The sequence below is a fragment of the Symphalangus syndactylus genome, chromosome 19 (assembly GCF_028878055.3).
Source record: "Symphalangus syndactylus isolate Jambi chromosome 19, NHGRI_mSymSyn1-v2.1_pri, whole genome shotgun sequence".
NCBI lineage: Eukaryota > Metazoa > Chordata > Mammalia > Primates > Hylobatidae > Symphalangus > Symphalangus syndactylus.
The window spans coordinates 18,469,661-18,485,274 of record NC_072434.2 but is presented as its reverse complement, the minus strand read 5'-3'; the positions used below and the strand labels follow the sequence as shown (position 1 = coordinate 18,485,274).

Here is a 15,614-nt window from a genome sequence, read left to right as displayed (position 1 = left end):
AGACCAGCCTAGGCAACACAGACGCCATTTTTACAAAAAATAAAAAATTAGCCATGTGTGGTTGCGTGCGCCTGTTTTACTATAGTAATAACTGATTCAGCCCCCTCCTTCCTCACTTCCTGTCATTCTTCCTTGTTCACTACATGCGTTTTGGATATACCAGGCTCCCTTCTGACACTGTAGCCCAAAATTCCTGCCTTCCTCAGGCACCTTAAGTTTGTTCTTTACTCTTTCTGGAACACTGTTCCCCCATATTCTTTCTTTGCCTTCTGATGATTTAGGACTCACCTCAAATGTAATTTCTTCAAAGAGGTCATCCCTGGCCGCCAAGGCTATTACTACTTACACAGTTCTGGTAGGATCCATTCACTTCTCGTTTTGGAGCTGTGTAGTTATAGGTGGTGGCCCTGCAAAACGCATCCCTAGTTAAAATAGCCTCTCTAGCCACTCTTCTCTTTTATCCTATTTTATTCTCCATAGTACTTCTCACTTTGTAAAAATATTGCTATATTATATATATGTGTTGTCTGTTTACCACTGAAATGTAAGGCCAGGGCTTTTGTATTATTCACTACTTTTTCCATTACCTAGTACCTAGAACAGTATGTGGCACATAATAGGTATTCAGTGAGTATTTGTTTAATAAATGAATGACTATATAACAGTGGCAAAATAATAAATTGTCTCTCATGAATGTTGTAGAAAAGCATGTCATGAAATATTCATAGATGAATACAGAAAGTTAGTTCTATATGAAGTTCAGAAAGTGTCAGGGCAAAGGTTTGGGTGACCATCAGTATTTCTCATATTTCTTTAATAAGCATCCTTGACCATTTTAGGGGAAGGAATATGTCAGAACTAATGGAATGTTTTCTAGCTTCTTAGAGTGTCAACTATAGAAGGGAATTTAGGGAATAGATTCTGTTTACTTGAGCAACTACAAGTCCTTACCTTTTAAATTGTTCAGTACTGTTTCTTAGGTGTTATACCTGATTTAGTGTTAAAAAAGTCCATGCCTGGCACAATTATATCCATCCATTAGTTTATCCGTAGTAGGTGTCAAGTAGATATATGTTGAATGAATACATGTCCACTGAATAAAGGCAAGATGTTCTTTGGCGATGTAGTGTGACGACATTGAGTTTTGGGTTCATTTGTGTTGTTTCAACATCGCTGATAAACCTCTGAATACAGAAACTCATGTTTGTTTTTTTCTATTAGGATGTGGGTACTGCCATTGTTTCAGATACTACAGATGACTTGTGGTTTTTGAATGAGTCAGTATCAGAGCAGTTAGGTGTTGGAATAAAAGTTGAAGCTGCTGATACTGAACAAACAAGTGAAGAAGTAGGGAAAGTAAGTGACAAAAAGGTATGTTGTGGAAAAATTCCATGTTGATTCTGTTTGTGTGCTTATAGTGTAATCTGTTCAGCTCTCTCTGTATCTGTTTGTACAACAGATTGCTCACATAATCCCCTTTTTAACTTTAATTAATTTTTCAATCCAATTTTAAGATTCACATTAAGTATTAAGTTAACCAGGGCTGCCTTAAAAGCCCCTACTTAGTCAAAAGCAGTAAGCTACTCTTTTTTCCCCTGCTTATAGCAACGAGCTACCGTTTCTCTCCCTTTGCTAACAAGGTAAGGTGCTAATCAAGCTTGTCCAACCCACAGCCTGTGGACCACATGCGGCCCAGAACGACTTTGAATCAACACAGATTGATAAACTTTTTTAAAACATTATGAGTTTTCTTGTGATTTTTTTTTCCTTTTAGCCCATCAGTTATCATTAATGTTAGTGTATTTTATGTGTGGCCCAAGACAATTCTTCCAGTGTGACCCAGGGAAGCCAAAAGGTTGGATACCCCTGTTCTAAATGAGCAGCAGTCTGTAGGAGAAAACTTATTTCTTGGAAATCTTGATAGCTTCCATAACCATGTTATACCTAAATGGAAAGATAAGATTATTTCTTTGTAGCTATTTTAGTGTTAAAATAGTAGAAAAGAGGGGAGATTGAACTCTCAGTACATATGGTATGTACTCATGAAGTACTCATGCATATGGTATGTACTCATGAAGTACTCATGCATATGGTATGTACTCATGTACAGATGAGTCATACAGGCAACTTGCTCAAGACTCAGAAGAAATTGGGGAGGAGATCCAGTGGCCAGCATGTAGAAGAGTGTTGGTAAACATCCATTGGATAAATACAGCAAAGAAAAAATTGGGTCATCCTTTTTAGTTATTTAAGGGATTTTCAAAGAATTTTGAGTTCCTGAAGGAAACCCTAGTATATTCATTGTAGTCAAATGGTACTTGGGTTCTCTTAGACTAGTTATATGGGTAGCATTAGAAGGAATGCAGGTGGCTTGAATTAAGACAAAAGTGACATTTGGAAACTTTTATTTATTTATTTTTGAGATGGTATCTCACTGTTTTGCCCAACCTGGTCTTAAACTTCTTAGCTCAAGTGGTCCTTCCTCTTCAGCCTCCCAAGTAGCTGGGGTCACAGGCATGTGCAACCATACCTGGCCTAGGAAACTTTTATAGAGATGGGACTTAAAATACTTGACCATTTGTGAGAAGGTTGTTGTACAGAGGTTCATAATTGTTTCATAATTGGTTTTATTCTTTTTATTGGACCACAAAACTAGGGCTTTAAATTTTTAAGTTCTAAATTTTAAAATTTAGAACACGCCTCACTTCTGAAATGGACTTTTTTTGTTTGTTTCTGTTCCTATGGGCATGTTTCTATAGGACAGCCAGAGTATCACATGACTAGTTTTACTTTTGAATGTGAAAAGTAAATTTTTAAAATACTTTGTTTCATTCTTCCTGTCTGCTTAGATAAAAAATTTCACGTTTAACAATGTGGAGCTTTTCTACTCTGAAATTGTTTATTTATTTATTTAGTTTTAAATTGTTTTAGAGACAAGCTCTTATTGTGTCACCCAGGCTGGAGTGCAGTGGTGAGATCATAGCTTACTGCAAGCTGGAACTCTTGGGCTCAAGCGATTCTCTTGTCTCAGCCCCCAAGTAGCTGGGACTACAGGCGTGCACCACCACACCTGGCTAATTCTTTTTATTTTTTGTAGAGACAGGGTCTTGCTCTGTTGCCTAGGCCAGTTTCAAACTCCTGGGCTCAAGCGATCCTCCTGCCTTGGCCTCCCAAAGTGCTGAAATTATAGGCACCTGGCTGTAAAATAGCCACCACGCCCAGCTATTTTCTTTAAAGTCATAAATATGGGCATCTTTTCTCTTCTGAATGCAGAATTTATTTGGTAACCCTTCTGGGTGCATTTCTGTTGTTTGTGCTACTACTGAAATGCCAACTAGATGTGCAGAATCGTGTGTTTGGTCTTGCATTTAAGCTGTCTCCTTAAGTGCTAGAGATGGGAGAAGAATGTGAGTTTTAAATTGAAGCAGTTGTCTTTTTTGCTTTTAGGTAATTAGCCTCATCTAAAACAAGTAAACATTACTAATGAGATGTTTTTGCCTTCACAGGTGATTGAAGTGGGAAAAAATGATGACCTTGAGGACTCTAAGTCCTTAAGTGATGATACTGATGTAGAAGTTACCTCTGAGGTATGAATCTTTAGCGAAAGCTATTTTGCACCAGCCCCATCTTCAGATGATGTAATCCCAGCAGTTCATTTGTGTTGAAGAGTGCTGTTTCTCCTCCATTTCTATCTCCCTTGCCTGGTTGCTAAGTGATGTTGGTTTCTTTACATTTTTTAAGAGGTTTTTATTGGAACTTAAGAAGGGAAGGGGATAATTTGATCTTATCCTCTCCCTACCTTGAAAAGGATGAGATAAATGCCTCTGTGTGCCTTTCTCCCTGCCATCAAATCTCTTTGGAGACACAAAGTTATTCAAAATAGTCTTGCGCTGCTTTCCCTGACTCAACACTTCTCTGCAATCCCAAAGACAGACCCATAGGCTATCTAAAATTATTTGTTGAATATAAAAATAATATTGTCATTGTTTTCTTAAAAAGCAAATGGAAAACAGCTTAATTTCCACACAGATTAGTATTAATGGAGGACTATTAAAGAAGACTCGATATTCCACTCTTAGGTTAATAGGGATGGATTTGTCACTAGTTGACAACTCAAGTCTAGACCCAAATGTATACCTTGCTTTTTTCTTGCTATTTCCCCATGTTTCTTTTAGTCTTGCCACAGGTAACACACTATGAGAAAAAGATTCGTGGAGGAAGCATAAGAAGGGGATTTTACATTTTGCTGCTTGGAAAGAGAAACATTTTTAGGTTGTTTCTGGTGTTGATCCTTCCCCCATTCCCACCACATCACTGTTGATCATTATGGTAGTTCATTGCCAATGACCTGTGTGTAGCTTAGTAATAAAGTGAAATATATTGGTCCAGTAAGCGTTCCTGACCATAATACAAATAACAGAGATAAATGTTTCCATCTGTTTTTTTTGAGATGGAGTTTCACTCTTGTTGCCAAGGTTGGAATGCAATGGCATAATCTCGGCTCACTGCAACTTCTGCCTCCCGGGTTCAAGCGATTCTCCTGCCTCAGCCTCCCGAGTAGCTGAGATGACAGACATGTGCCACCATGCCCGGCTAATTTTGTGTTTTTAGTAGAGACGAGGATCTCCATGTTGGTCAGGCTGGTCTCGAACTTCTGATCTCAGGTGATCCGCCCGCCTTGGCCTCCCACAGTGCTGGGATTACAGGCGTGAGCCACCACTCCCGGCCATGTTTCTATCTTAATCAGACTTCTGTGGCTACTTGGGCGCAGAAAACCTGTTAAGCAAATGGACTGTATTTCATCAAATCAAAGATGCCATTGAATTTAATAAGCCCTATTATTTTATGTCCTACTAAGAAAAAGTGATGCCAGTTAAAACTGTGGCACACCATCAGTCACAAATTCCAAATCTTTATGAAGTTCCTTTGATTATTTGTATAGCATTTTAAATGAGATTGGAAGATCTTAGACTGGCAAGAGTGTTTTGAGGCCGTCTGGAGTCCCAGTTTAACACATGGTTGTGCCCTTGCCTCTCGGTCTGGACAATTGAGTTATGACTTCTAGACTTGAAGTGCTTGGCCTTTGGCCTGAAAGTAATCAAGTTCAGCTTATGTCAAATCAAAGCCTGTCAAAGCCAGTTAACCACATTAAATATTCTTTCTTGTTCCCCATAGCTATTTTTGAATTAAGCAAAGCATTTAAAATTCATTGAGATCTAGTGTCTCCTAATTTGAATATGGAGAAGTAGGGAAAAATTACGTGGCATTCAAGGACAATAACATTTATTTTTCAGAGGGCATGATTTAGGCATACAGTTATACCTATAATCCTGAGTGCAATGAGAGTGCATGAGTAAATTTAGTAGTTTTCAAATCTCATTTGTTTTAGCTTTCTTTTTTGCCAAACTTTATAACATTTGCTATTAGTGTAGAAAAGAATGACAGAGTGTTCTCTTCATTCTTCAGCCTCTTGCCCGATAAAGGAGTAAGTTGTGCAAAGAAAAATAACTCCAACGAAGCCCATAAGGTACAGCAAACAATGTAAATTTCACCAAGATGAGGTAGAAAGCCAGAATAATTTAACTTTCTTAAAGATAGCTGTATCAGATTTTGGCTTGAAAATAGCAGTTGTGGCACTATTGGTGTAAAACTTCCAAAGACTTTCCTTCATGTGGCTGTAGAATTTGCTCAAATCCTAGGCTAGATCACTGATGTGGAATAGCTTAGTGAGAGGATGTGAATGCATTTGACCTTCTTTCCTTTTTCTCAGCATCATATTAACCCCCTGAGTATTAATTGGCTTCACTTGTCTTTGTAGGATGAGTGGCAGTGTACTGAATGCAAGAAATTTAACTCTCCAAGCAAGAGGTACTGTTTTCGTTGTTGGGCTTTGAGGAAGGATTGGTATTCAGATTGTTCAAAGTTAACCCATTCTCTCTCCACGTCTGATATCACTGCCATACCTGAAAAGGAAAATGAAGGAAATGATGTCCCTGATTGTCGAAGAACCATTTCGGCTCCTGTTGTTAGACCTAAAGATGTGTATATAAAGAAAGAAAACTCCAAACTTTTTGATCCCTGCAACTCGGTGGAATTCTTGGATTTGGCTCACAGTTCTGAAAGCCAAGAGACCATCTCAAGCATGGGAGAACAGTTAGATAACCTTTCTGAACAGAGAACAGATACAGAAAACATGGAGGATTGCCAGAATCTCTTGAAGCCATGTAGCTTATGTGAGAAAAGACCACGAGACGGGAACATTATTCATGGGAGGACGGGCCATCTTGTCACTTGTTTTCACTGTGCCAGAAGACTAAAGAAGGCTGGGGCTTCATGCCCTATTTGCAAGAAAGAGATTCAGCTGGTTATTAAGGTTTTTATAGCATAATGGTAGTGTGAACATAAAAATGCATTTATTCAATTCACTTACCACATTATTTGAAAATCAATCCTTTATTTAATTTTATTTCCAACCTGTCAGAGAATGTTCTGAGGCATCAAAATCCAAGGTAGCTGTAAGAAAAATACTGGAGCTAACAATGAAGAGCAGAAGTAATCTGATCAGTCAAATTATGAAGTGCCATGGATTACTTTATGCAGCAGTCAGATACATAGTTAGGTGAACCCAAAAGAAAAACTCTTGAAAACAAGAGATTTCTTCCATGCCCATTTACAATATTGAGGTATAATTAACATGATAAAGTGTTTCCTTCTAACGAGTTGTAGAAATCTGAGTAACCACCCAAAAAAAGCAATAGAATGTTTCTGTCACCCCAAAATACTCCCTTCTGCCCCTTTCAGACAGTCCTTCAGCTATTTCATGGCTCTCACCCTAGATTAGTGTTTTTTTGCACTTTTTTTTCCAGGGGTAGAGGGGAGGTGTGGGGTGACAGGGTCTGTCTTGTTCTGTCTCCCAGGCTGAAGTACAGTGCAGTGGTATGATCATGGCTCACTGCAGCCTTGGTCTCCTGGGCATAAGTGGTCTTCCCACTTCAGCCTCCTGAGTAGCTGAGACTATAGACTAGCATAACCACATTGGCTAATTTTTTGTGGAGATGAAGTCTCACTATGTTGCCCAGGCTGGTCTTGAACTCCTGGGCTCAAACAATCCTCCCGCCTCAGCCTTCCAAAGTGCTGGGATTATAGTCATGAGGCAACTAGTCTGGCCCTTTTGCAAGACTTTAATCTGAAATCTAAATTTTTAAAATTTAAGTACTTACAAAGGATATGCTATCCAACGTATTGCATATTATATATGTGCTTTAAAGATTTTTTTTTTTTTTTTTTTTTTTTTGAGAGACAGGGTCTCACTTTGTCATCCAAGCTGGAGTGCAGTGGTGCAAACATGGCTCACCTCCTGGGCTCAAGTGATCCTCCAGCCTCAGCTTCCCTCACAGGCATTCACTATCACACCCAGCTAATTTAAAAAATTTGTAGACGGTATCTCATTATGTTGCCCAGGCTGGTCTTGAACTCCTGGGTTTAAGTGATTCCCCCGCCTCAGCCTCCCGAAGTGTTGGGCTTACAGCCGTGAGCCACTATGCTTGGCTTAAAGATATTTTTATGAAAGCCCTGGGGCTATAGATTTAGCTGATTAAATTTATAGAAAAAGTCCTGTCATATAAACTGGCAAAGCCTGTTAATTTAATTAGCCAAATCAGACTTAACTTCCGTCAGAACATGTCTTGGTTTTAATTCAGATAAACAAACATACTTCTCTGGCACAGCCTTCAGAAGGATCAGTTTTGGTTTTTTTTTTTTTTTTTTTTTTTTGAGACAGGGTCTTGCTCTGTTGCCCAGGCTGGAGTGCGCTGGCACAATCACAGTTCACTGCAGCCTCGACCTCCCAGATCCAAGCAATCCTCTCACCTAAGCCTCCCAAGTAGCTGGGTCTATAGGCGCGTGCCACCACCATGCCCAGCTGATTTTTGTATTTTTTGTACAGACAGCGTTTTGGCATGTTGCCCAGGCTGGTTCCAAACTCCTAGCCTCAAGCAACCCTCCTGCCTCAGCCTCTCAAAGTGCTAGGATTGCAGTCCTGAGCTACTGCCCCCTACCCTCTTTGCCTCTTAGGAGTCATTTAGATTTTTTTTGATCCTTTTGTTTAGCGCCTCTGGAGCTGCTTACACCAAGGCAATACCCCTTGATATGATACTGGATGGTTTGAGAGGCAGCCTTTTTTTTTTTTTTTTGAGGGTAGGGAGTGTGGCTGTTGTGAAAAGGGAGTTAAAGAGAAATGGTAGATCTGAAGAGGCCTCATCAGAGCACATATTTTAGGACAACACATGGAAATTGGACATCTTTAAGTTGGTTTCCATAGAGCTATGCATGTACCCTTACCCCATGGGAAAACGTTGGTGTGTTCTCAAGGGTATGCATGTGTTATTTTGAAGACCAAGGCCCTAGAATTGTCAAACTTAAGGATCATAAAAATCACAAGGGTTGCTTGTTAAAAATGCCCAAACCTGCAGAGACTGATCCTTGAGATCTGGACCAGGAATTTGCATTTGAACAAGTGTTCCTGGAATCCCTATGCAAGTTTTATACAGAACATTTGGAATCCTTGCCCTAGACAGGGGTGTCCAATCTTTTGGCTTCCCTGGTCCACAATGGAAGAAGAATTGTCTTGGACCACACATAAAATACACTGACACTAACAATAGCTGATGAGCTGAAAAAAAAAAAAAAAAAAATCGTGGGCCAGGCATAGTGGCTCACGCCTGTAATCCCAGCACTTTGGGAGGCCAAGGCGGGCAGATCACCTGAGGTTGGGAGTTTGAGACCAGCCTGACCAACACAGAGAAACCCCATCTCTACTAAAAATACAAAAAATTAGCCGGACATGGTGATGCACGCCTGTAGTCCCAGCTACTCAGGAGGCTGAGGCAGGAGAATCGCTTGAACCTGGGAGGTGGAGGTTGCGGTGAGCTGAGATTGTGCTATTGCACCCCAGCCTGGGCAACAATAGCGAAACTGTCTCAGAAAAAAAAAAAAATTGCAAAAAAAAAAAAAATTTCATAATGTTGTTGCTTTTTTTTTTTTTTTTTGAGACGGAGTCTCACTCTGTTGCCCAGGCTGGAGTGCAATGGCATGATCTCTGCTCACCGCAACCTCTGCCTCCCAGGTTCAGGTGATTCTCCTGCCTCAGCCTCCCAAGTAGCTGGGACTACAGGCACATGCCACCATGCCCGGCTAATTTTTGTATTTTTAGTAGAGACGGGGTTTCACTATGTTGGCCAGGCTGGTCTCGAACTCCTGACCTCATGATCCACACACTTTGGCCTCCCAAAGTGCTGGGATTACAGGCATGAGCCACCACACCCAGCCAAGTTATAATTTTTAATAAAACTTAAGAAGAATTAAGCATTTTACTTTATAGGTATTTGATGCTAAATTTGGCACATCATTGCCCATGAAAGAATCCTCTTATGCTGCTCAGCTTTACTCCTCTTCCTGCTTGCCCACCGGGGTTTTTCACTGCTTCTGTTAGCACTAAGTACTTGGACAATCCTAAGATATGTACTTGAGCCGAATTTCGTCTTTACTTGTAGAAAACTTTATTTATTTTCTTTTCTTTTTTTTTATTTGAGATGGAGTTTTGCTCTTGTCGCCCAGGCTGGAGTGCAATGGAATGATCTCGGCTCACTGCAACCTCCGCCTCCCAGGTTTAAATGATTCTCCTGCCTCAGCCGCCTAAGTAGCTGGGATTACAGGTGTGCACCACCATGTCTGGCTAATTTTGTATTTTTGGTAGAGATGGTTTCACCGTGTTGGTCAGGCTGGTCTTGAACTCCTGACCTCAGGTCATCCACCTACCTCGGCCTCGCAAAGTGCTGAGATTACAGGCATGAGCCACAGTGCCCAGCTTAAACTATTTTCTTGATCTGTTTTTGATTTTCTTTTTTCCTTGTCACTGCGGTACAGATTTTTGTTACTCACTGCCGCTAAACTAAAGCAAGGCATAGTTTATATGTGAAGTGTTCAGAGTTTACTGCTATAAGGAAACTTCCAAATACTGACACTCACCTTTTAGCTGTAGTTATTGGGACCATGTGCTCTGATTTTCTGGAGACTGCTAAATTGCTCCCATTTTTCTGCATCCCACCTGGTTTCTTTCTACCTGTCCCCTTTCACTTTCAGATGTCTTCATTTGGATGTTAAATTATGTGGTCACCTAGTTATAGGTAAGCCTTGTTCGAGTTGAAATCTTGATTGTGAGGAAGGATCTGTGTCATTGGAGCTCGTTGTTTCTGCTGCAACGTGCCGTAGACTGAATAATGAAATCATACCACATTACCATCAGATTTCTTGTTTTAGTTGTCATTTACATTAATATTTATGATTGTTATCTTGGGCAAAAAGTTCAGAGCAGAGATGACAAATCATTAGAACAACAATGAATTTCAGTATTACGGCTAAAACGTTCTTCTGTCTCAATATTAACTCACTCTCCTTGCAGTGTACTTCACAGTAATTGGTATGCTTTTTTATTTAATGCTTAAATCAGACTTTATAAAAATCTTAGACCGGATCTTTAATATGGTATGCCATTTCCCCAGTCTACCAATGGAATAGTATGGGTTTCTAATCCTAGGCTTGTACAGTGGATCGGAGTTGAGCCATGCCAGCCTCCACACTGCCACTAACTTCTGTAATGTAAGATTGAGTCACTGCCAAGCATTTGAAATATGCAATTGTGTTTTAATTATAATTTATGTATAGTTAGATGTATGTAACGCATTGTGTGGTATTATTTGGTTTGTAAGAATTTATTTTTAAGGGTCAAGGTCATTTGTAACATTTTTTGTGTGTCAATTCAATGCAATGTTGGCTCCCTTTTGAAGTCTCTGATATATTGGTGAATATTCTTTTGTTCTATAATACAAAGCTATGTAATGTTACCTCTTGACTCGCTTTTGAAAGGAAGACAATTGTTAACTAGATATTTGAGTTTTTTCCCCTCAGAATTATGTGAATTTCTGATATATGGCTTTAGATACTGTGAATCTGTTTTCCATTTAGTCAGTTATCTTCTTAAATTGTTCAGAACTATATCCTAAGGAGCAGTTTGTTCTGATGGTTCTCCCACTCATGAGTGTGCATGTGTGCAAGCATGTTTTGATCCTGATGCTACCTTTGCTAAAAATGGCCATAGATTAGGAATTAGCTATGTTTTTAGAATCAAAGATGAACCAGTAAGCTCTCTAATGTACCAAACGTGAAATGTACAGTGTTTACAAATGTCTGGAATTTTGCACTGCCATAGGGAATGTTAAGGTTACTTGGCTGGAATTTATCAGACTTGTGAGTAAACAAGTTGAAGTTTAGCAGATGAGGGGGAATATTGAGGCCCCTAAGGCTAAACAAAATAATCAGTATCTGAGATAGTGGCTAATTTGGGAAGTTTTTCCTGATTGCTTTGAGAAGTACTTTCTTTTGACAGAAATTTTCATTTTGCTTTCCATTGCTGTATTTTCCCTTTATAGGAGCCACTGGGTTTCTTTCCTTTTGTGGGAAATGTCCCATTAGCATTTTCAGATCTTCTGATGTGCACTAATGCCATTATTGGTAATGCCGTTATTGGTGAATATAGCGTAGTTGAATAAACTTACAGTAAATCTACACTTGGATTTACTGCACCTCTACCAATAGCCTTTTGAATGACTGAAAGTGTCACTGAGAAAGAGGCATGTCTGCAGAAAGAGATAGCTAATATTTTTTGGTACTTTATCTGAAATCCAAGATGCTGCTTCTCCTACAGGTTGTTTTCCTTCTTACGATCCTCATTGAATCCCCTCTGGGAGCACAGGACAGTTAGTAGAACTCTCCATTTCTTTTTTTTTTTTTTAGACGGAGTTTCTCTCTGTCTGCACTGCTGGAGTGCAGTGGCGCAATCTCGGCTCACTGCAACCTCCGCCTCCCGGGTTCACGCCATTCTCCTGCCTCAGCCTCCCTAGTAGCTGGGACTATAGGTGCCCACCACCACGCCTGGCTAATTTTTGTATTTTTAGTGGAGACGGGGTTTCACCATCTTAGCCAGGATGGTCTCGATCTCCTGACCTCGTGATCTGCCTGCCTCAACTCCCCAAAGTACTGGGATTACAGGTGTGAGCCACCACGCCCGGCTGGAATTCTCCATTTCTTAAGGTAAAGAGGGTCTAGGATACCTAAAAAGGGTCAAATAATGCTAGAAGAGCAATTCCTCTTTCAGAGCAGTTGCTGTAATTTGGCAAATGCTTTATTGAAGATTGATATTAGGCTAGGGGTGGTGGCTCATGCCTGTAATCCCAAGACTTTGGGAGGCCGAGGTGGGTGGACTGCCTGAGCTCAGGAGTTCGAGACCAGTCTCACTAGTATGGTGAAACCCTGTCTCTACTAAAAATACAAAAATTAGCCGGTCAGGGTGGCGTGCACCTGTAGTCCAGCTACTTGGCAGGTTGAGACAGGAGAATCGCTTGAACCTGGGAAGCGGAGATTGCGGTGAGCCGAGACTGCACCACTGCGCTCCCACCTGAGTGACAGAGTGAGACTGTGTCTCAAAAAAAAAAAAAAGGACGTTTATCATTATAACAGCTTATTAGAGCCCCTAATTTCTTATCTGAAGGCATTGTTTTTTTTAAACAGTGAAGTACTGATATCAACAGACAAATATTTCTGTCAGATAGTCCCTGTCAACAGTAGCAAATGTGGTTTCATAAAGTGGGAAGAAAACAGCATTTTAAAATAACTTTTTGGGAGACTGATTTGAGTAATAATAAAACTCTGATCTCCCTTAAAAAGCAAAACCCTTTCTTCCACCTTTGCTGTGTCATTTATATCCCCTTAGTTCCAAAGTTATTATCTTATTTCTGGATATTGCCTTTATACCAAAGACCCTTATCAGCCCTTGTAACTACAGTATCTTTAGATAAGATTCCTCTTTCCAGTCAGTCCTGGGAAATGTTTCTGTTGCAGAGTTAGGCAGTAGATGGGAAGCTGTGACGGCAGAGCTACTATCTAATAAAGTAACAACTTGTAGTTGAGGCTTCCTTTCTGTGTGTGATGCAGGATAGGGAGTTAGCTCCCCTGTTGTCTCAGCACTAAGAAATTGAGGTCAGACCAGGCGCGGTGGCTCCCTCCTGTTATTCCAGCACTTGGGTGGCCAAAGTGGGCAGATTGCTTGCGCTCAGGAGCTCGAGACCAGCCTGGGCAACATGGCGAAACCCTGTCTCTATCAAAAATATAAAAAAAAGCTGGGCATGGTGGGTGCACGCTTGTTGTCCCAGCTACTCAGGAGACTGAGGTGGGAGGATCGCTTGAGCCTGGGAGGTGGAGGTTGCAGTGAGCTGAGATGGCACCACTGCAATCTAAGGTGGGTGACAGAGACCCTGTCTCAAAGAAATTGAGGTCAGGCTTCCTTCTTACAGAATTATTTTTTTTTCTGTAGTTTGTCTCATTTTTTCACTTCCTTTTCAATGAGAATCGAAGTGTTTCTTTTGGGTTTTTTTCTTCCCCCTTTTAAAATCAACAGGAAATGTTTCAAAGGATGGATGAAATGCTTCTTGGCTTCCTCAGCACTTGGCAAGGTAGACCTCATAGCAACCTCTGAATATGACTTTCTTTAGTCTCTAGCTATGCACTATTCCTCATGGGTAGAGGTAGAGTAAGTATTGAGTGCCATCTTGACCTCCGTATGCCTCAGTTTTTCTCATCTATAAAAAGCAGTATACATACCTACCCTTCTACCTCATAGTTTATTGTAGGGATTAAATATGGGAGAGCAATTCTGAAGCCTATTAATTTCCTTGAAGAGATCTAAGAACCTATTATGCTCTTGGTGTACCAAGCTCTGGGGTATATATTCAGAATACCTCATGTTCTGGAAGCTGAGCACAAGCTCCCCTTTATTGCCTGTCTGGCAGAGCCTGTTTGATTACTGCAAGCCCTTTTACCCATGCTTTTAGTTTAGGTATTCTTTCTTTGATATGAGGCTCTTGACTAGAAAAGAGTTCTTTCTCTAGGTGTTCTGAGAGAAGTTTGTAAATTTGGATAATACATTCTATCCTGATAAAACCACCTTGCTGTGGTCTTGATGTACAAAAAAAAAAATTTTTTTTTTTTTTTTTTTTTTTTTTTTTGAGACAGAGTCTTACTCTGTCGCCCAGGCTGGAATGCAGTGGCGCAAACTTGGCTCACTGCAACCTCTGCCTCCTGCCTCAGCCTCTCAAGTAGCTGGGACTACAGGCGTGCACCCCCACACCTGGCTAATTTTTGAATTTTTAGTAGAGACAGGGTTTCACCATGTTGGCCAGGCTGGTCTTGAACTCTTGACCTCAGGCGATCTGCCCGCCTTGGCCTCCCAAAGTACTGGGATTACAGGCGTGAGCGACTGTGCCTGGCCCAAAACGTCTCTTTCTACATACACTTCAGTAGGTGGCATAAAATGCACTGCCAATGTGTAGAAAACATGCAATTTTCCAAATATTTCCCATCAGAGAATCACAGTCAAGAGCAGCAAATGTGGTTTCATAAAGTGGGAAGAAAGTGGCAATTTAAAATAACTTTTTGGGAGACTGAATTGAGTAATAATAAAACTTCAGTCTTTCGAAAATAATAATAATAATAATAAAAGCCTTTTGAATGTGGCCAGCTCACTAAATGAGGAAAGAGGAAGGCATTTTCTGCATTCTTGCCTAGTTTTCCTTATAAGCACCACGAAGTTAATAGCTCTGTCTTTTTGGTGTTTGCACTATGTAATGCTTTTAATACTTTTTAATTGTGCTTTTTTTGTGTATTAAATGTTTTTCCTTTTGCCATTGTGTGTTGTCATTATTTTTGAAATAGGTAATTTTGTGTGTATACAGTTAAATCTCATTGCTATTAGATCTTTTGGTCTGATACAACAGACCAAAGATACAACAGAAAATTACTTCTGTTACTTCTTTGGGGAAGCTAATGGACTTAAAATCAGCAGCATTGGATATTTTCCCCCAGTTACCTTTTAGAGCAATTGCTATATTTTATTTTCAGGGTCCCAATCCTGAAGAAATCCATCAAATTTTACAGAGTATTTTCTAACATTGAGCTTGTTCTGGTTTTGAATTGGGGCTAGCACGAGTGGTACTGAGGGTTTGTCACACCATATGCATTAATCAGTTGGTATGCCTAGCATCTGCTAGGGTCTCTAATGGTGGTTCTTAAACTTTTGGGGATTATAGTGCTCCTTGAAAAGCTAATGAACCTCATGAAACCTCTCCTTATAAGTAGCACAATATTAAACATCGATTTCAGGGCTTCATTGAAGCCACTGATCCATGACCCTCAGGTTCTGTTCTTTGGCAGGATACCAAAGAAGAGTGAATGGCCCACAACGAGCTTGGTAGCACATACGCTTTCAAAAGGTCATTCACTTACAGCTAAAGCCATTAAGGTGAGTGAAATATCCAGCTAGTTGTCCTGAGCTTGGGTGGGGGCAGGATTACCATATAGTTGGTACAGATTGGTGTGAACTGTGTAATTCTTGGGGCACTGTTCATAGGCTGCCATATAAATGATATCCTTTAGAGATGTGTAATATATATCTGAGGAGGCCTTGGGGATGGGGTGGGGTGATACTGGACATACCATTGTAACTT

At 40.3% G+C, this 15,614-nt stretch overlaps 1 protein-coding gene across 11 annotated transcripts in view; it reads left to right on the top strand.

Moving 5' to 3' along the window:
- The window catches only part of MDM4 (MDM4 regulator of p53), a 45,832-nt gene extending 31,037 nt beyond the window's left edge, over window positions 1-14,795 (top strand). For 6 of the 11 annotated variants that reach the window (XM_055234265.2, XM_055234266.2, XM_055234267.2 and 3 more), the window contains 3 exons: window positions 1,222-1,371; window positions 3,507-3,587; window positions 5,819-14,795. In XM_055234265.2, coding sequence (XP_055090240.1) covers window positions 1,222-1,371; window positions 3,507-3,587; window positions 5,819-6,388 — 801 coding nt within the window. In that variant the 3' untranslated portion in view covers window positions 6,389-14,795. The remainder of the gene's footprint in view (window positions 1-1,221; window positions 1,372-3,506; window positions 3,588-5,818) is intronic. The other 5 variants (XM_063613681.1, XM_055234274.2, XM_055234271.2 and 2 more) reach the window with 2 other exon arrangements.
- The last annotated feature ends 819 nt before the right edge of the window (window positions 14,796-15,614 follow it).